Raw genomic sequence first — 20,691 nt, 5'->3', positions numbered from 1 at the left:
CCCGAAGACGGACGGGACACTTCTTTCTTTTATAATGGCTGCGACAACACTGGAGGGGGATGTCTTGCACATGCCTCCGACCCCCCCCTCGTCCTCATCGCCTGGTCCGGCCATAACAAATCTCAAGCGAGACGCCGTGGGGTGCACTGGGAGGGAGAGACGGTGCGAACAGGCCTCTCCCGCCTCCCCAGGTGGAGGCTTCCCAGCTGCACCCTCAGCGCTCCAGGCGGTGGCATCCTAACAACTACAGTGCTGCACAGTTTCGGAACGACCTAGATAACGGTTCTTCCACTGTGGCCATGCTGCAACGTCTCGCCCGGCAGGGTGGAGCCCGTCCGCTCATGTGACCCCGCGATCGCCGGTAGCTGCCGAACTCTCAAAATGGCGGTCGACCTGGCAAGAGCGGGCCCAACATAAAGAAATGGCCCGGTCACTGGTTGACTCCACCACCGTAGTCCTCCACGACCTTGAAGATTCTAGAGGAGCCGCGGGAGTCTCCGACCCCCGATGGGGAATGACTGCCATGATCGCCCGTGGAGTGACGAAACTGTATCCGCGGGACGTCGGCGCTCCCATGCTGGCGCCAGCCTCACTTTGAATTACTACAATCCTGCAGACCTTACTTCCGGTGAAAGCACAGTGTGACCCGGTAGGAAAAATTATTGCACCCCCTCCCCTTTTTGACTGATAGTTCAAACCACCGATCCTTTCCTTTGCCCTTTTAACGGAACTTTGGACTGCCTCCCCCTCTTTTACATTTTCTAGAGAAAACAAAACATTAACCACTACATTAGCATAGCAGTTGACACCAGAACTGTTTTCAAATTGAAAACCAACAACATCTTCAACAGAATCCTTTTTGTTTCTGCTGTGACCCTGCTACAGCACAGGCATTGTCCCCAGCAGTAATTCTGCAATGCCGGTAAGAATAGCTGTGGTGCCTACTGGACTCACTCACCCCCGCGGCGCCCCACGCCGTTTTTTGCTGGGCGGCAACTTACTAGACATCACTTTCGTGCCATCTAGATTTCAGCGCGTTCTGCTGCCTTGGAACTATTCGCACAACAGACCGCTACTGACAAGAATATTTCATTATTGGTGCTGTCAATTTCAATAAATCTATTGGATAATTAAAAAGAAATTGCCACGGTCTCTTCGTTGTTTAAATGTTTTTACTGTTTTTGTTTTGTTGTATATATTTATATGTTATTAAAGTTTTATATTCCTACTACTTTGTTGGAGTGCTATATATTTTTAATGTGACACATAATTGTAAAAACTTTGATGTACAAAGAGTCATTCCTGGAATCTTCCGCTTCAGGCTCGGTCCCCTCCCCAATCACAATACAGGATGGTTTTCAGATAGTAGGAACGCGTGTGCTGTGACGGATCACATCGGGTGTGGGCCTTGATCTACTATAACTCCTTTGAAGAGGGGTGATTCTTTACAGCTGGGGCCATAAACTACATCTGCAGGGCTAGCTGATAGCCTAGGACCGGCCTGGACATTCGGACACAGAGGAAGAGGAGTGTCAGAGGGTGCGGTAGTGAATAGGGCGAAAGGGAGGTGTCGGGCGGGCACAGAGTGTGATTCTCAGGGAAGAGCAGCGCAGATGGGGGAAGGTTTATTGCCCATGCATAAGACAGAGAGCGGTGGTGACCAGTGCCTGGGGGAGATGCTTACGAGGGTGAGGAGCCATGCTACGAATCGACAGCGTGCAGAGAGTGGGTCTGGTCAAGACATCTAAAATGGCTGCCGTGCACGACAAAAGTGTGGCATTTCAAAAAAGGCAAGATGGCGCAGACAATGTTTTTCAACACTTCCTCATTTCCTTCGAATCGAACGTTAACAGACGTTGGGGCATATTACCAAAGTTAAGCGATATTTATCGCTAACGATGCTTACCAACCAATTTTTTACCACTAAGCATCGTCAGAAATTATCGAAGATAAACCTTACTATTATCAAGGTTTATCGCAAATGCGATAATAAACGGCCGCAATGCATGAATATCGCTAAAAAGTCAGCGATATTCATGCATTACCGAGCTAATACTCTTAGCCATGTTATCCACCTCCCATTGGATAACATGGCTAAGAACTGCTCAGGGCAGGTGTTACTTTTTGGAGATATTCGCGCTTAGCGCGAATATCTCCAAAAGTTGGTAATAGGAGATAGATATCTTGCATGTTGTAATGCAAGTTATTGTGGTATATGGAACTCATACCATAATCTCTCAGGAAAGCAGAAACTGATCCTTTTGGGACCGCCTAAAAAGGCCTAGGGGGTGAGGAGTACTCTACTTTGCCCCCTTTTCACGTTCCGAACTATTTTATTTTACTCTCTTCTGTAATTACACAAAATACCAGCGATAAGATGCATCGGAGACACACAGTGAGAGAAAGGAGGCCGGAGATGAAGAAGACATGTCAAATACACATTGGAGATAATATAGTGGCAGAAGGGAAGTAAATATGAGTAAACTTACCATGTAACATAAAAATGTTGCACTCTATACTATAAGTCTCATTTTATACTACAATCACTTCGCTACAACCTCATAAATTAAAAATAAAAATAAATAATGTCTCAAACAATTTTTGATTTCTAAATATAAATTTATTCTTCAGAATTTTCTAAATTTGAAACAACTAGTAACATGTCCTCATCAGTAATTTCCTCTTCAATCATCTCATCTGGAATCTCCTCATTAAAAGTCTGCAATGATGATTCTTGTAACTCTATGGTCTCCAAACACTCGATAAATTCGCCATCAAGAGATTGATCAAAAAAATCATTCAAGTCATCTCCTCCTTCTGACAATATTTCATTATTGGTGCTGTCCATTTCAATCAATGTAGTGGAATCATTCAAGTCATCTCCTCGTGACAATATTTCATTATTGGTGCTCTCAATTTCAATCAATGTAGTGGAATCATTCAAGTCATCTCCTCCTTGTGACAATATTTCATTATTGGTGCTGTCCATTTCAATCAATCTAATGGAATCATACAAGCCATCTCCTCCTTGTGACAATATTTCATTATTGGTGCTCTCAATTTCAATCAATGTAGTGGAATCATTCAAGTCATCTCCTTGTGACAATATTTCATTCTTGGTGCTGTCCATTTCAATCAATCTAATGGAATCATACAAGTCATGTCCTCCTTGTGACAATATTTCATTATTGGTGCTCTCAATTTCAATCAATGTAGTGGACAATTCAAAAGAAATTGCCACGGTCTCTTCATTGTGAGCCATTTTATTTTGAAATTGCTTGCTGTAAATTGCAGAAAAAAATAATCACTTTCATTTATCGTTTTTAGTAATACATAATATAAAACTAACTTCATCAAGTATTTAGTATAACAGAAGGACTGCAAATAAATAACAGAAAACATTTTTCAAATTATCTTCAAGTGTACAACATAGTTCCCCTTACAAATTAACAACTCACCTTTTTAAAAGTAGCAGAAGTGTTAGTACTGTGTAAATCAAACACCAGAAATTCACCACCAAAAATTCCTCACAAATGTACCTCAGACAGTAGTATCACAAAATGGCTGTGGTTTCCTCTCATTTGACATATATACATAACCAATTAACTTTCATCACACACAAATACAAAACCAAAGTAACATTTTAATTGGTTCTAAATTTCAACACTTTCAAATGTGTTTTCCCCATGCAATTTTCCATAGGACATTTACATACGTCTACAGCCTGAATGGCTGAACGGAATTACACCAAACTTGGCAAAATGGTACATCAAACCTAAGAGGTCAGGAAGGATCTACTATGCCCCCTTATGGTCATTTCCCCCTTCGCTTTGGCCTCCTCTTGTCTCTCAATCCTACCGAGGGACAAGATGGCGGCCGCTACGGACTGTTTGGAATGTTGACAGACGCCGGAGAACCAATCAGCTTCGCAAAGCTCCGTAACGCGAAAAGTACGCGAAGCGGAGCGCTGTTACAGATATATATCTTTTTTTCAACGTTAATTTCTCAAAATCCACTGGAGCACATATATTGAGACCTAGCAAAGGCACATCGGGCTACCAGTCCCTAATATTTTGCCAAGTTTCGTGCAAATCCATTCAGCCGTTCGATTATTATTATTTTGGTTTTTTTTTGCCCCGCGGGGCCCTTTTAAAACCTCCACATCAAACCTAGGGGGTCAGCGAGGATCTACTATGCCCCCTTATAGTTATTTCCCCCTTTGTTTTGACCTCCTCTTGTCTCTCGATCCTACCGAGAGACAAGATGGCGGCCGCTACGGACTGTTTGGAATGTTGACAGACGCCGGAGAACCAATCAGCTTCGCTTCACAAAGCTCCGTTGCGCGAAAAGTCCGCGAACCAGAGCGCTAACCGGTCCGCTGTTACAGATATATATCTTTTTTTAAACGTTAATTTCTCAAAATCCACTGGAGCACATATATTGAGACCTACAAAAGGCACATCGGGCTACCAGTCCCTACAATTTTGCCAAGTTTCGTGCAAATCCATTCAGCCGTTCGGGCTAAAAGTGAGGCCAACCGCCCTATGGAAAACTCAATGTTAAAAACACGTTTTGGGACCCCCCTTTTTTCTCGGCCCCCACTGGACGAACCCCCCCCAAATTTTCAAGGGCTGCTCAGAAACAAAATGTGCCATTTTCCTGAAAATTTCAGCCAATTCCGTCCACAAACGCCAAAGTTATTAGACATAGAATTTTCAAAAAACCCATAGAGAAAAAATCCTAACTATATATACCTACTGGCGACCGCCAGTAGGTAATATATATATATATATATATATATATATATATATATATATATATATATATCAAAGGGAGGGATGGGGAGGATAATGGTCCAGTATACTTTTTCCCCCAGCAAACGTTTCCTAATATCAGTAAACTGTTCCATCGGAAGAGTATACTGATATTACATAACGATAAATTTTGGGAGCCATTAACTGGTTCCTTGCTGAGGGAAGTCTTAATAATTGAGGAGGTGTTTCACCAACATTTTGCAAATATGTATGCACTGTCCAACCTTCCGATATGAGAGAGCTGTTCAATTTTTTAGATGGTATTTTCCTTCTGAAGTTGCCATGTGAAGCAACCCTAAACCTTGTTTATCCTATAACATTGTCAAAATTTGAGGCAGTGGTTTGAACTCTGCCAACAGAGAAGGCACCATGAATAAATGGGTTCCCTGCAGAATGGTATCAGGTTTTGATTTCAGAGGTGAAAGACCCTATGGTGACCATATTTGATCCTATATTGACAGGCAGTTCTGTCCCCTCTTCTTTTCGTAAAAACCTCCTTACACGCTTTCCTAAGAAGGATAAAGACCTGGAGGATATACATTTGTTTTGCCTATTTATGCTGCTGAATTTAGACTTTTACATTTTTATGAACATTTTAGCAGAAAGACTGTCTGAGGTTATTCTTTTTTAATTGGAAAAGATCAGTTGAGCTTTATCCTTGTGTGTCAACTTTATTATAATACATCTTATTTGACGGAAGCAATTGAATATTTTATTCTAACTAATACTCCTGCAGTGGTTTTGTTTATTGATGCAGAGAATGCTTTTGACCTTGTAAACTGGGATAATTTATTTTTGGTAATGGAGGCCATGGAGTTTCCATCCCATCTCATGGGGTCAATTACGGGTATTGTATCAGGGATCGTTCGCTGTAATATCTCTTAATGGCAAGATTCTGGATTCTTTCCAGGGGTTCCAAACAGTGCTGCCATCTGTCTACAACTCTTTTTGCTCTTTTTAGTGAACCTCTGGGTTGTTGTATTCGCCAGAACATGGCAGTAAGATCGGCAGCCCTGGAGACATCGAAACATAAATTATTCGTGGGCGATCCTTTGTTATATCTAGCACCGGAGATGGGGTGCTCCAAGGACTGTTAGGTATATTTTTTCTCAATTTTCATGGTTTATGAGCCAGAAATTCTTATTTTTAACACTGATCTCTGCCCTACCCTTAGAGTTGCAAAATATATCTCAGCAAAAACAGTTAGGTATATTGGGCATAAGGGAGTCTGAAAAGTATGAAGGTCTATTCGATTTAAATTACTCTAGGTTCAGAATTTGTTGGAAAGGGGTGGTAAGATACCAATTTCAATTAGTATCAGGGTGGCACTAATTAAAATGTATATTTTGCCCATGTTCATTTTTTTACATCAATTCTCTGTGTGCTTCATAATAATTTTTCCCAGATGCTAAATGGACGGATTAACAGGTTCCTTTGGGAGTCCGAGAAGTAGAATGTTGAGGTTGACTCTACCGAGTGATCAAGGAGGGTTACCGCTACCTGATTTCAGAGTTTATCATTTAGTGGCTCATTTGCTGAATTGCATCAGTTATGCTGATTTGGCTAAGTGCAGAACTTTTGATAATTACTTTCTTGGCAACATGGGTGGAGGAATCCTATTTTATTTACATACCAATATTCTGCTGGAAAATAATTAAAGAAAGGTTAAGTATCATATGCTTTTGGCCTTCAGAACTAAGCAGAAACAATTATTTCACTGGCTACAAATTCCTAATATCCATGCTGAGACTCCTGTTACGAGCTTCTACATTGGAGAAATCTATTCTACGGGATGTTGGGAATTGGCTGGTTATAGGGGAATTAATTTAATCCTGTGGAAAATGGCTCAGCTCCTTTCCCTGACATTCTGGGGCAGAATAAGTTAGTATATCATCATATTTTTAGAAAATGCCAACCTTTGCAAATTGAAACTACCTGGGAGGTAGTCGGGGCTCTTTTTCATTATTTGCAGATCTATACAAAACAGAGCCAATGGGTAAAGTGGTTACCTTCATGGGGAGCTAACTTCCAGGCCTCGTTTCAAGTTATGCAAACTAAATGGTCACAACAGAACAGAGTGCCCTTAACTCGGGATCAATGGGTGGAAGCATCTGCCATTCGCTCCAAAGTGTTACGGGGCCCTAATTTTCGTGAAATGCAAATGTATGCCCAATGGATACTATATTATACCCCATCACTGTTACATATATGGGATGTGAATATATCTGACCAATGTCATAGATGCTCTGAATCGGGAAACTGGATCCACCTTATCTGGGAATGTAACAGTGTGAAACGTTTTTGAGAAGATGTACTGAGTGGATTGTTTCCTTGGGGAAAACTTACAAAGTGGATGTGAATGCCGTTTTGCTAGTCTGCTTAATGGATTTAGGTAGTAGTCCACCTTCGGAGCGACGCTCGCGGTTCATTTTAATGCTGTTGGCAAGGACGACTATTACGGCACATTGGAAATCCTCCAAACCACCTAGGGTGCAAATGTGGTTAGAGACAATTAAAAAAGTATACTGAAAGTAGCAGTACTATGCAAAGAAAACAGCGAAAATTAGAAGCTTTGTTAGAATTTAGAAATATTCGGCTCCATTTATACAGACTTGAAGTAAGATGGGAATAAGAGTATAAGGGCTGAGATAAAATCAGATTTAGCTGCCCCTTGCAACAGGTTATTAAACATTGGCACTGTGGCTTGGTTTTTTATTACAGATTATTAGATGGGATGTTTATGCATCTTCTATTTTGCACATGGCACTTTAGAACTGCATATCTGACACTTTAGAAAATGAATTTTTTCACTTGACTCTGAAATTCTATATCTGGCATCTTTGAACTTGAATAAGTGGAATTGTTGGCATTGTTAATTTTACACTAGTTCTTGATTTCATATAATCATAATGCTCGATTTGACCTGACTGTCATTCTGAAGCATATGTGCACTTTTCTCTGCTTGCACTTGCTACTCTGAAATCTGTATTGATGGCATTATGGATAATGTTTTTAGGGTGTCCATGTATTAAGAGGTATTGCAGTTCTTTTTATTCTTTGTGAACGATCTTTTTTGGTGTATGGGATTTTGTTGAAGTCAAAACCTTGTAAGAAACCGAAATAAAGAGATTTTTTTACGGGAAATCTGAACTTTGCTTAAGCAAAGCAAAGTAATAAAGTAAAGTGAATCAATTGCCCTGACCCAGTGGGATTTTTCATAATGTGCGGCATATCAGTTGTCTGTTTTCCCCGTCTGAAATCTCCATAGCTCACCTTGGCGGCAGGAAAATCAAGTGACAGTCGCATTGACCTTAACAGAACGAAATTTCTGGAAGTATATGACTAAGATTATTGTCTCCTCCTGCGCAAGTAGTAGTGAATGATGTACTTTAGATCTAGGCCATGATCAAAATAATAGTCAATATTTTGTACCTTTTGTATGTACATTGCCGCATGATAGTCAATTGTTTCTATGTATGGGGAACAGCGTTTACAACGCAACTTTTACAACGAAGTACCTTTACGACGCAACCATTACAACGCAACTTTTACAACGACTTGCGCTGGGGGGCGCTCTAGGATAGGGTATAGTTTTAATTTACTATCCAACGCCTTCCCTACTATCCACGGGGACTGGAGTTGGAATAGTAAATTAAACTATTCACTATCCAGCGCCCCCCAACGCAAGTCGTTGTAACGACTTGCGTTGTAAAACTTGCGTCGTAAAGGCATGCGTTGTAAAAGCATGCGTTGTAACGACGTACATCCCTATGTATAGTGTCTCATGACTTAAGTATTTTCTTTCTGTAATGACTATGTGACTGAATATCAACAAAAGTGACAAGAATAAAAATAACATCTACACATGAATGTTTCAGGACCTGTAAAACAAACATTAATAGAGTTTATGAAGGTCAAACTCTTTTATGATGAAGATGTAATAGCCCTCTGCACTAGCTCAGACAGCTTCAGGCATACTGTTTTGTGGGATGGTCAAAGGTTCTCGTAAGTGACAAAATAAATGGCAAAAATACCCTCACCGTAATAAAATCTGCTATAACATCTAGAGTGCACAACATAGCTAAATGTTTTTCGTTTAAAATTATTAATAGAAATAGAATCTATTTTTCTAATTATTCTATGTTTGTCTTCCAATTAGTGGCCTAATATTAGGCCCCGGGGCCCCGCGCGGTTCAGGGAGGTCCCTGAGCTCCAGGCCACCCCTCCTACGGCACTGTGCACGGGTGGCCGCTGCCTGGTCTGACAGCTCCTGACTGGGTCTGGAGCATGGAGGGCCCCTCCCCATGTGCATTGCAACGGGGCGCTCAAGTTTCGTTATGCCACTGCTTTCAATATTCAGTCCATACATTTAAACAATATCGGATGTGATATTTTAGTCGGGTAGGTTTGGTTTATTTGGCAACAATAATGGTGTTCCTTACATATTTGTACATCTCTTTTTTATTTGTTTAGATGTATTTAGCAAAATACACCTTGCTATTATCTCTTGTCTTGTGGGGAAATGTTATGTGAGGGCATACTTCTCATTTATATGTCATGCGAGATAGTAGTTGTACCTTGGCTCAAAGAGAAAATGTTTCTCACAAGAAATATTCTGCTTGAACTTGTCTCCCTTGGTAAAACCCATGTGGAATTGTGTGCTGTGAAATGTTGTGAATTTTTCTAGATTTATGTAAAATAAAGGGCCAGATTTAGCAAGAAGGAATGCAAGTTACAGCCCTGTGTGAAAGAGAGAGAGCATGACACCCCAATATCTCTAAGTTGTGGCACTGTTCTCCTCTCGCCCTGAGATGGCGCACTTTTGGCAGCCAGGTGCCAACACAGACATCCTGTGCCATAGTGAAAGAGGGTCTACATTTTCTAAAGAATAGAGTTAGTACTTGAAGGTGTCCCTTCGTGTACAAAACATATGCTTTAAGGCCTTTGCCCCTTCGTATGCGTGCTGTACATTCAGCATACATGCAAAGCAGGAAAAATGAGGAGCCATTAAAGCATTTCTCCTCCTTGCACCTGCCTTGAGGAGGTGCAGGATTTTGACAAAACTTCTGTCTACAATTCTTTGCAGATAGGATTTTGTGACAAAATCCACGTGTTGTTGCATGAGAACACCCATGTACCACCCATTGACATCCTCTTGACACAAAGTAATATAAGGCAGGGCTTTGTGTAACCTTTACATTACTTTGGGATGCTATCCACTCTAAATCCAGATTTGTTTTGGAAAGTAAATCCCACCTTAGCACTTTATGTTGGGTTTGTGTTACAAAAAGTAACACAAACCCAATCCAGAACGTTAGTAAATCTGCGATTATATCTGCATATTTTGTTTGATTTCACCCCTATAACACAAAAAAAGTCCTTGCCTTCATGTGACACCAAGGACCATATTATTTACAATTCATCTATCCAATTTTGCTTCAACACTTGTAGATTGCATCAGTGACAGCTAATTTTACAATGACATTTACAGTGTTTAACAACATACGTGCAAAACAAGAAATTGCATTGAAAGTCCTCTGTAAAAAAAATATTTTCTCTGCTCAATCCAAATGAGTGTTGCTCATGTTCATGGATTTCTACAGGCCAGATTATGGTTTCACTCACTTACCTTACATACTCCTGTGTGATCATCACAAGTGTCAGCATGGCCATAGCACCGGCATGGTTCACAGATCCCACCAATGAGTGTGCCATTTACCCTCCTATGTTTTGGCCAACATGACTGCAAGAAAAATAGCCTGAGTCAGCAATAATGTCACAATAATGATAACACTCAGCATGCAGAAAACCTTCAAACCGGTACTGCTGCATGGCACTAACCTTAGTTTTATTAGATTGTGGTATGAGAGCAGAAGGGTGAATAGCTTCAACTTTCTTCTGAAGTTAAGAAATAAAAGAAGAGAAAGAATTGAAGTGACAGTCAAGAGGAACAGCATGAAAAATAGAAGGAAACACATACAAGGATAGAAAGAAAATAACCCTTGGACGTCCAGTAAATTATCCCATGCACAAAGTTGACCATTTCCAGGTAATACTTTGGGAAGCACCTGAGTAACCCATGACACAGTAGTGATAAATCTTATTTGTTCTCATTCTGTCGTTGGGGGGGGGGGGGGGGGGGCAGGGGTGTGTTATATTTAAAGGTTTTGCTTTTAATAACACATTTATGAGTCGATTCAGAATATAGAGCCCTGTGTAACATGACCTAACAAGTTTTTCCTCAGCTGTTTTCTGAAATATGTTTACCTTCCCATCTTCGTAGCAGCTGTAGATAATTACCAAGTTTGTAGTTCAATGTTCTGTGCGTTGAAATAGAACACATCTAACCGTGAAGCAAACGCTGAGGAGAACCTGGTCGTTTATGACATTTCTTCCAAATGAGGGTCAACATTTTAAACCCAGAGCCACTCCCATCTGTCAAAAATGTACTGCTTACACCATTGCCACGTCAGCCTAAATATCAGTACCATGTGCTAGTGACTGAATTTGACTTAATTCTGGCTTTGGGAGTAGCTTCAAAGTGAAGCAGATGTGAGTGTGTATTGCTTTAAGGGTATTGAGTTAGTTGTGGAGACATTAATCATACTTTTCTTTTAGGTTGTATGTTACCATAGCCGGACTGGGAACAGCAACCAAACCAAACCCCAGGTAACAAAACCGCCCACCACCGGTACAAAACCAGCACCCACCCATCCGGGCCACCGGGGAAACGCCCCGTGCCCACATTGCCAAGTCCGGCCCTGAATGTTACAATATTGAGGTAAATGATATTGACCTGCAAATGTATCAAACCCACAATATCAACTGCCACCATATCGACAAGATATGCACAAACATGGAAAGGCATCACTTTACTATTCCGAACACCATATATAATCACAGTGACAATATGTTTGTTGTAGCCGGTTTGTGGATTTGACATAAGTGCATGTTGATATTAAATCTTTAATATTTTGGTAAAATACATCCCATAATTCCATTCCCATAGCCCAACTTTTTTGCCAGCCTGTATAAATGATCAATTATCAGTGTGCCATCTCTTGAAACCATAGACTCTTTTTGTGACCTAAATATAGACTAGATGAGATTGTCTTTTAATGATTGTGATATGGCTCATCCACCGAGCAACCATACATCCACCTAGCCTGTCAGTCAAATAGTCAAATAATCTTTAATTTGGTTAGTATTTCATAACCATAAACAGTAACATAAAATAATACATACAAATGAGCATAGTAAGAGAAAAATTAAAAATTAGATCAAGTACTCTCCGCGTACATGTCAAGAGCGGTTTTCCTAATCATCACAGCACTATTTACAAAACTTAAAACAGGAAGCAAATGGGTAAAGTTTGCAAAGATTGTAAGTATAATAGAGCAGATCTACACTGTTTAACACTTAATACACATTGTTTTAACCCCTTCGCTGCGGTCGCGATTTCCCCCGTGTGCTGTAAACAAATGAACAGGGCGGGGCCGTGACGAACCCCAGCCGTCATCAGCACACGCCCACCGCGGGGCGTGATGGCTGGGGTTCGTCACCAGCATGGGAGGGGTTAAAAACGCGCTCTAGGCAAATTATAACACTTACAGAAAAAATCAAAATGTAAAATGCTTTGTGCAGAAACTCCATCACATCGGCACACTTTACTTTCTTTAAACCATTGTCATAAAGTAGGATATGCCACCATAAAATGTGCTACACCTAATCGAAAGTGGGTTATTTTAAAACATCGGTGACCATTTAAATTGTGTACAATAAAACCGAATGTCTTGTTCTGAAGGGATTAGATCGTGAATGGTGACTGAGTTCTTATCCTTTCACATTGTTCACTAGCCACACTTTCCAACTGTGACTCAAGCAGCAACCTCAATTCTTCTCAAGTTAACCTGTGCTTAACCCTTTGATAGCTTGGCACAAAAGCAGTCAAGCTTAACTTGTAAGCAATGTGTAAAGTATTTATGCATCACACATACAGTAACAAAGTGAAAACACAACTCAAGATAAATCTTACGTCAATTTAGTAAATGGAGTAAAATTTAATAAATTATTCCACACCTAAATGACAAGTTGAGGTAAAAATAATGCCTAAAAACAAAAAGTGCCACTGTGGTTATCTGGTCACTCCAGGCTGGGTCAAAGTAACAAGTTCAGGCCAACCACGATGCAGCGCAGGCGGGATATAGGGACCAAGTTGTCCTTCTGAAAAAAGTATCTTAATAGGATGTGTCGCACAGCAGCTAAAGGAGCTGCAGTGCTGTGAAGCGGGGTCTTGCTTTGAGGAAACATCATGCAGTGGCAGTTCCGAGGAGCTGTGAGGCTGCGGTAGGAGGTCCTGCTTCGAGATGCATCACGCAGCGAGGGCTCCACTTTTAAGGTAGAATTCAGGTGCCTTGAGTACAGGTGCTGTACACATCGCCTCCTTGAGGGTGTCAAAGGCTTTCTGACAGCCTCTGTCCAGATCAGCTTTTTTGTCTGCTTCTTGAAAGTCAGCTCAGTTAAGGGGGCAACAATGGTACCATACCCCTTAGGAAACCTCTTGTAACATCCAGAAGTGACACCGAATAAGGCCCTCATCTCAGTTTGGGTTTTGGGGGATTGCCATGATAGTCTCAATCATGATCTGGAGGGTCTGCACTTTGTCCCTGCCCACCATGTTGCTGAGATATACTACAGTTCCCTGACCTATCTGGCATTTACCTGCTTCGATAGTCAGTACCTCCTATAATAAGGTAACCCAATGTTATCATATAGGACAAGAGGGTCTCGCAGCAGTGAAAAATAAATGTAGGGTTTTTTCACTACCATGACAAGTAAAACATAAATAAGCATGTTTAACATTTTAGATGCACTGCATACTGCCCTATGGGCTTTTTAGATCCTACCCTATGGATTATTATATGTATTAAAAATGGAGATTTAGGCCAGGCAAAAGTTTTATGTTGCCAAGTCAAAATGGCAGTTTAAAACTGCGCACCCATGGTGCAGTGGTAAGCCTAAGACATTTAAAAAGCTACTTAAGTGGGTAGCACAATGAGTGCTCCAGGTGCATAGTAGCATTTAACTTACAGGCCTTGGACACATGTAGCACCACTTTACTAGGCACTTGTAAATAAATTAAATGTGCTATTTGGGTGTAAGCCTGTTTCACCATGTTTAAAGGTGAGAGCACAAGCACTTGGCACTGGGTACCTCGGGTAAAGTTTGCAGAATTCTAAAGCCAACAAAAAAGAATCCAGCAAAAATAGGAGGAGTAAGGTGAAAAGGGTAAGTTTAGGGAAGACCAATCTAAGGCTGACAATTCTAACAGTTAGGTTCTTAACTCTCTTTTTAACAAGTCAATGACTTGGTCTCTAGGTATTTCGGGTAGAATGGGTTCCACATCTTTACAGTAATTCCACTGACTGATTTTACCAAGATTTTCTGTTTCTTGAAGAAAGCCATTTTCAGCAGTCTGGAATCTGGGCTTTTGGGGAGGTTGCTGGGCCCTAGATGGCATGAGTTGTTTGGCTAGTTAAAGGGGGTACCCATGTGGAATGCTTTGTGGACGATACAGCCCAGCTTGTAGTTACTTTTTGATTTGACAGATCGCAATTGAAGAGAGGTAAGTACAGGTATGAAGAGTTCCAACCATTTGCGCTAGCTTGATTGCAGCATTGAGGACCGCTTCAAAGGAACGAGGTTTGTCTTAAGAATCCTGAAGAGTAATAGCACTCCATAATTTAGTCTGGAGAGAACTAGATTTTCGAATTCTGCTTTAAAGCAGTATTCCAGGATGTAATGCTTGCTACCTTACAGGTGGGTAGTTGGTGATTGACACTTTTTGCTTGTGCATTGATGTGGACTTGCTGTTGAGTTTTTGGTCCGGGGTAATGCATAGAGATTTAATGTAGCCAAATGAGCTAGGATTTACAGACTAGGTAGTTACCATGATTGAATCGGATTCGAATTTTGTAGAGGTGAGATAGGCAGTAGTTCTGTATTCTTTATGATCAGTTTCAGATGTTGTCATGTCATCCAGAAGTGAATGACTGCTAAGATGGAGGTTATGGGTGTGATCTCTTCAGGGAAGGATATTGGCATAGCTTGTTGTAATCGGTGTAGAGATGATGGAGAATATTGAAGTGATTGAATATAAAGCCATGGGTTTGTATGCAGATGTTGTAAAGCGTGGGGGAAAGTATGAAGCCCTCAGGAATGTCCTGTTTTATATTGGAGATAGCAGTATGGTGTTGTTTACTTTAATATGTTAGTTTAGGTTTTGAGGAAAGAGGAGAACCAGCTTCGGACATTTCCATGTATTCCTTTGCTATGCATTAAATGTTTGATGAGGTGAATCAGCTCATCAAAACCTCTGCAAAGGTCAAGTAGGATTAGTAGACCTGAGTTCCCATTATTTATGATGCAAACTGTCCGCAGCGCCTTGATGCCCCCGGGCTATGTATGCGCTTTATAATTCATTCATTCATTCATCATCAATTATTTGCAGCATAACTGTCTCTATGCAGCAGCTTTCTCTAAATGTTGATAAGGGAGGGTGTAAAGCAGACCGTTCTCACGCTTAAGCTGTAAGGCATAGCATCTTTTGTGGGCTTGACAAATATAATTTCCTATTCATCTTTTCAGTTATAACGGCCTACTTATGTCTTTTTTTCTACATGTCTGAATAACTACCTGACTCCTGAAAGGTGAATGAATTAAATTGTCGCAGGCTTACGTCTAGGATTTTTATAAAGTTGACATTCACAAAAACCTTGCACAGGGAAAGCTGCAAAGATCATGAATTTCTCATTATGTACCTAAACCTAAGCAGAAGACTTTCCCAAAAGCAAAAATGTTAGGAACACTGGGTGACTTCCACATGATAGAAATACATTTCATATGTGAGGACACCCCTTAACCTAAGAAATGTAAGAATTGGGGTGTTTGGGAAATTTAACACCCAGTTTGCACACTTAATTCAGAATATTTAACCAATTGAGTTTAGCACTCATGAGTGTGAATGGTCACTAGAAATGTTATCAAATATCCACAAAGCTTCAAATATAAGGTGGTTCATCACAAAGCCACGTGCTGCCTCTTGACTGGTTACCCTCCTCTTCTCACCCAGACCTTATACTTAATATCTCAGAAATATTCCACACAGTAAGGTTTTCTGCTGTTTTTAGCTACATTTACCGAGACAAAATCCAAGAAATTAGAAATGTCATTCCAAATCCACATTTTGTAGCTGTAAGAGTAATTTCTGACTGCAAAATGGTTTATTATCAGATCTTAACTTCTCTCTGTTTCATTTCGTATATACAGTTCTGTAAATCTCCAGGAATGCTTACTGAGCTTGTCAAGCTACCAAATGAACAATCATGGTTATTCTAATAAGTTTTTAGACAACATCTCTTTGTGAGAAGTTGAGTCTGGGTGCTGTGCAAGCATAGATATAACCGTGTATGCCTTTAACATTTAACTCACCTCTGTCTAGCCAGAGCAGCAGCTTCCCATATTTTCAGTATTGAGAGCTAAGCCTAATCATTAAAATCGTTCTATCTTACTATAAACATTATCACTCTTTCATTAGTGATCACAACAGGTATTATTATAAAAGTGATCATCTCTTACTAAATTAACTTGAATGACCCAACTGTATCAGAAAGACTTACCAGTAGTAATTTTATAAAAGCGTTTACCAATTTGCAATTCTCTAAAGGGGTAATCAAATACCCTTAATAGCAGCATGTACCTTCTACTTAGTATGTCTGTGACTCAACAAGAATTATAATTAAGCTATCAGCTTTAAATAGGTTTTGCAAATGTAATCATTTTGTCTCCAACCATCAGCATATCAGTTTCTGTAATATACAAATTTTTCTGTCCAATACAAGCTTCCTATTTTCGGTAAAAACACTCAATACTTGCAAAGAATAATTTTTCATCCCCTGCAGAAGAACACGATTTTGATATCAAAATATCAATTGTTATTGTAAGGGAATGCATGTTTGGTTCCAAAGCATCAGCTTGTCATTTTCATAGAGTACTCACATGCACAACTGCCTCAAAAAGACAGCCTCTGGCTAATGTACCTCGGTATTACTATCATTTGACATGGATCGCCACTATAATGCTGAGGAGATTCACAATATGCAACGTGTTCAACATTATGGGCCTGATTATGATTTAGAACGGAATGCCACCGATGACCTGTCAGTGGCAGTCCATCCGACATCTGGTGCAGAGGTGCGACCACCGCACTATGATGTGCAGCAGTTGGATGTAGCAGACGGAGGGGCTGACCAACGCTTCCGATGGGCTCAAGAAGCATGTTGGACCATTGGATGGAGCATAATACTTACAATAGGAGAGGGGCTTGCTCAGGCACTGCTGTAGGGATTACGATGGCCCATTTCGACTGCCTTTTCATGGCAGTTGGACCGCAATGAGAAGGCAGCCAGAATGGGATTTTGAGGGCACCTGTCCCCCGTAGGCCTCTGCTATGAGCCATGGGGGGCACCTGTGGTGCACCCCAAACATCCATGCCCCATGTGCCGGGCACCATATGGTGCCTGGCACACAGTGGATGGATGTTTGAAAACATCTATTTTTTCATTGTGGCTTGTACTGGGGTGAATGTATGACATTGTTCTGCATTATGTCCATCAATTGTTTTTGCATTTGTCACCCCGAGTGGGACGGGTATGCTCAGACATTAGTCCTGTGCTCTCCATGCCACTGGAATCAAGCTATCCTGGCTGATGAGAGTTGAAAGCCCGGAAACGGTCCTAGGATACTTGTTTCCAGTCCAGTGAGGACCTGGCTTGGCAGTTCGTGCTGGACTGTTCCCATGGGGCACAGGATCAAGACTGATTTGCATATGGCTGGGTTCAAACTGGAATGGCATTGTGGGCAAAACAACGATGGATTCAGGCCCAGATCTATGTACTGGGGTGAATGTATGACATTGCTCTTCATTCTGTCCATCAATTGTTGTGTTTGCATTTGTCACCCCGAGTGGGATGGGTATGCCCGGACGTGAGTCCCGTGCTCTCCATGCTACTGGAATCAAGCTATCCTGGCTGAGGAGGGTTGAAAGCCCGAAACCGGTCCTAGGATGCTTGCTTCCAGTCCAGGGAGGACCTGGCTTGGCAGTTCGGGCTGGACTGTTCCAATGGGGCACAGGGTCAAGACTGATTTGCATATGGCTGGGTTCAAACTGGAATGGCATGGTGAACAAAAAAAGATGGATTTAGGCCCAGATCTCTGTACTGGGGAGAATGTATGACATTGTTCTGCATCCTGACCATCAATTGTTGTTTTTGCAGTTGTCACCCCGAGTGGGACTGGTATGCGCAGACGTGAGTACCGTACTCTCATGCCACTGGAATCAATCTATCCTGGCTGATGAGAGCTGAAAGCCAAAAAAGGCCCTAGGATGCTTGTTTCCAGTCCAGGGAGGACCTGGCTTGGCAGTTTTGGCTGGACTGTTCCCATGGGGCACAGGGTCAAGACTGATTTGCATATGGCTGGGTTCAAACTGGAATGGCATGGTGAGCAAAAAAATGATGAATTTAGGCCCAGATCTCTGTACTGGGGTGAATGTATGACATTGTTCTACATTCTGTCCATCAATTGTTGTTGTTGCATTTGTCACCCCGAGTTGGACGGGTATGCTCAGACGTGAGTCCCGTGCTCTCCATGCCACTGGAATCAAGCTATCCTGGCTGATTAGGGCTGAAAGCCCGAAACCGGTCCTAGGATGCTTGTTTCCAGTCCAGGGAGGACCTGGCTTGGCAGTTCTGGCTGGACTGTTCCCATGGGGCACAGGGTCAAGACTGATTTGCATATGGCTGGGTTCAAACTGGAATGGCATGGTGAGCAAAAAAATGATGAATTTAGGCCCAGATCTCTGTACTGGGGTGAATGTATGACATTGTTCTACATTCTGTCCATCAATTGTTGTTCTTGCATTTGTCACCCCGAGTTGGACGGGTATGCTCAGACGTGAGTCCCGTGCTCTCCATGCCACTGGAATCAAGCTATCCTGGCTGATGAGGGCTGAAAGCCCGAAACCGATCCTAGGATGCTTGTTTCCAGTCCAGGGAGGACCTGGCTTGGCAGTTCGGGCTGGACTGTTCCCATGGGGCACAGGGTCAAGACTGATTTGCATATGGCTGGGTTTAAACTGGAATGGCATGGTGAGAAAAATTAAATTATGGATTTAGGCCCAGATCTCTGTACTGGGGTGAATGTATGACATTGTTCTGCATTCTGTCCATCAATTGTTGTTTTTGCATTTGTCACCCCGAGTGAGACGGGTATGCTCAGACGTGAGTCCCGTGCTCTCCATGCCACTGGAATCAAGCTATTCTGGCTGATGAGGGCTGAAAGCCCAAAACCAGCCCTAGGATGCTTGTTTCCAGTCCAGGGAGGACATGGCTTGGCAGTTCGGGCTGGACTGTTCCCATGGGGCACAGGGTCGAGACTGATTTGCATATGGCTGGGTTCAAACTGGAATGGCATGGTGGGCAAAAAAATGATGGATTTAGGGCCAGATCTTTGTACTGGGGTGAATTTATGACATTGTTCTGCATTCTGTCCATCAATTGTCGTTTTTGCATTTGTCACCCGAGTGGGACGGGTATGCTCAGACGTGAGTCCCGTGCTCTCCATGCCACTGGAATCAAGCTATCCTGGGTGATTAGGGCTGAAATCCCGAAACCGGTCCTAGGATGCTTGTTTCCAGTCCAGGGAGGACCTGGCTTGGCAGTTCTGGCTGGACTGTTCCCATGGGGCACAGGGTCAAGACTGATTTGCATATGGCTGGGTTCAAACTGGAATGGCATGGTGAGCAAAAAAAAAGATGAATTTAGGCCCAGATCTCTGTACTGGGGTGAATGTATGACATTGTTCTACATTCTGTCCATCAATTGTTGTTCTTGCATTTGTCACCCCGAGTTGGACGGGTATGCTCAGACGTGAGTCCCGTGCTCTCCATGCCACTGGAATCAATCTATCCTGGCTGATGAGAGCTGAAAGCCAAAAAAGGTCCTAGGATGCTTGTTTCCAGTCCAGGGAGGACCTGGCTTGGCAGTTCGGGCTGGACTGTTCCCATGGGGCACAGGGTCAAGACTGATTTGCATATGGCTGGGTTTAAACTGGAATGGCATGGTGAGAAAAATTAAATTATGGATTTAGGCCCAGATCTCTGTACTGGGGTGAATGTGTGACATTGTTCTGCATTCTGTCCATCAATTGTTGTTTTTGCATTTGTCACCCCGAGTGAGACGGGTATGCTCAGACGTGAGTCCCGTGCTCTCCATGCCACTGGAATCAATCTATCCTGGCTGATGAGGGCTGAAAGCCCGAAACCAGCCCTAGGATGCTTGTTTCCAGTCCAGGGAGGACATGGCTTGGCAGTTCGGGCTGGACTGTTCCCATGGGGCACAGGGTCGAGACTGATTTGCATATGGCTGGGTTCAAACTGGAATGGCATGGTGAGCAAAAAAATGATGGATTTAGGGCCAGATCTTTGTACTGGGGTGAATTTATGACATTGTTCTGCATTCTGTCCATCAATTGTCGTTTTTGCATTTGTCACCCGAGTGGGACGGGTATGCTCAGACGTGAGTCCCGTGCTCTCCATGCCACTGGAATCAAGCTATCCTGGCTGATGAGGGCTGAAAGCCCAAAACTGGCCCTAGGATGCTTGTTTCCAGTCCAGTGAGGACCTGGCTTGGCAGTTCGGGCTGGAATGTTCCCATGGGGCACAGGGTCAAGACTGATTTGCATATGGCTGGGGACAAACTGGAATGGCATTGTGAGCCAAAAAACGATGGATTCAGGTCCAGATCTCTGTACTGGGGTG

The 20,691-nt window shown here is 42.2% G+C and overlaps 1 protein-coding gene across 7 annotated transcripts in view; it reads right to left on the bottom strand.

Moving 5' to 3' along the window:
* The window catches only part of LAMA2 (laminin subunit alpha 2), a 3,430,794-nt gene that overhangs the window by 1,967,258 nt on the left and 1,442,845 nt on the right, over positions 1 to 20,691 (bottom strand). For 4 of the 7 annotated variants that reach the window (XM_078648915.1, XM_078648917.1, XM_078648918.1 and 1 more), the window contains exons 16-17: positions 10,656 to 10,712; positions 10,444 to 10,557 (exon numbers count right to left, since the gene is read on the bottom strand). In XM_078648915.1, the coding sequence (XP_078505041.1) occupies positions 10,444 to 10,557; positions 10,656 to 10,712 (171 nt within the window). The remainder of the gene's footprint in view (positions 1 to 10,443; positions 10,558 to 10,655; positions 10,713 to 20,691) is intronic. The other 3 variants (XM_078648920.1, XM_078648921.1, XM_078648916.1) reach the window with 1 other exon arrangement.

The sequence above is a fragment of the Lissotriton helveticus genome, chromosome 6 (genome assembly GCF_964261635.1).
Source record: "Lissotriton helveticus chromosome 6, aLisHel1.1, whole genome shotgun sequence".
NCBI lineage: Eukaryota > Metazoa > Chordata > Amphibia > Caudata > Salamandridae > Lissotriton > Lissotriton helveticus.
This window is presented reverse-complemented; position numbering and strand designations above follow the sequence as displayed.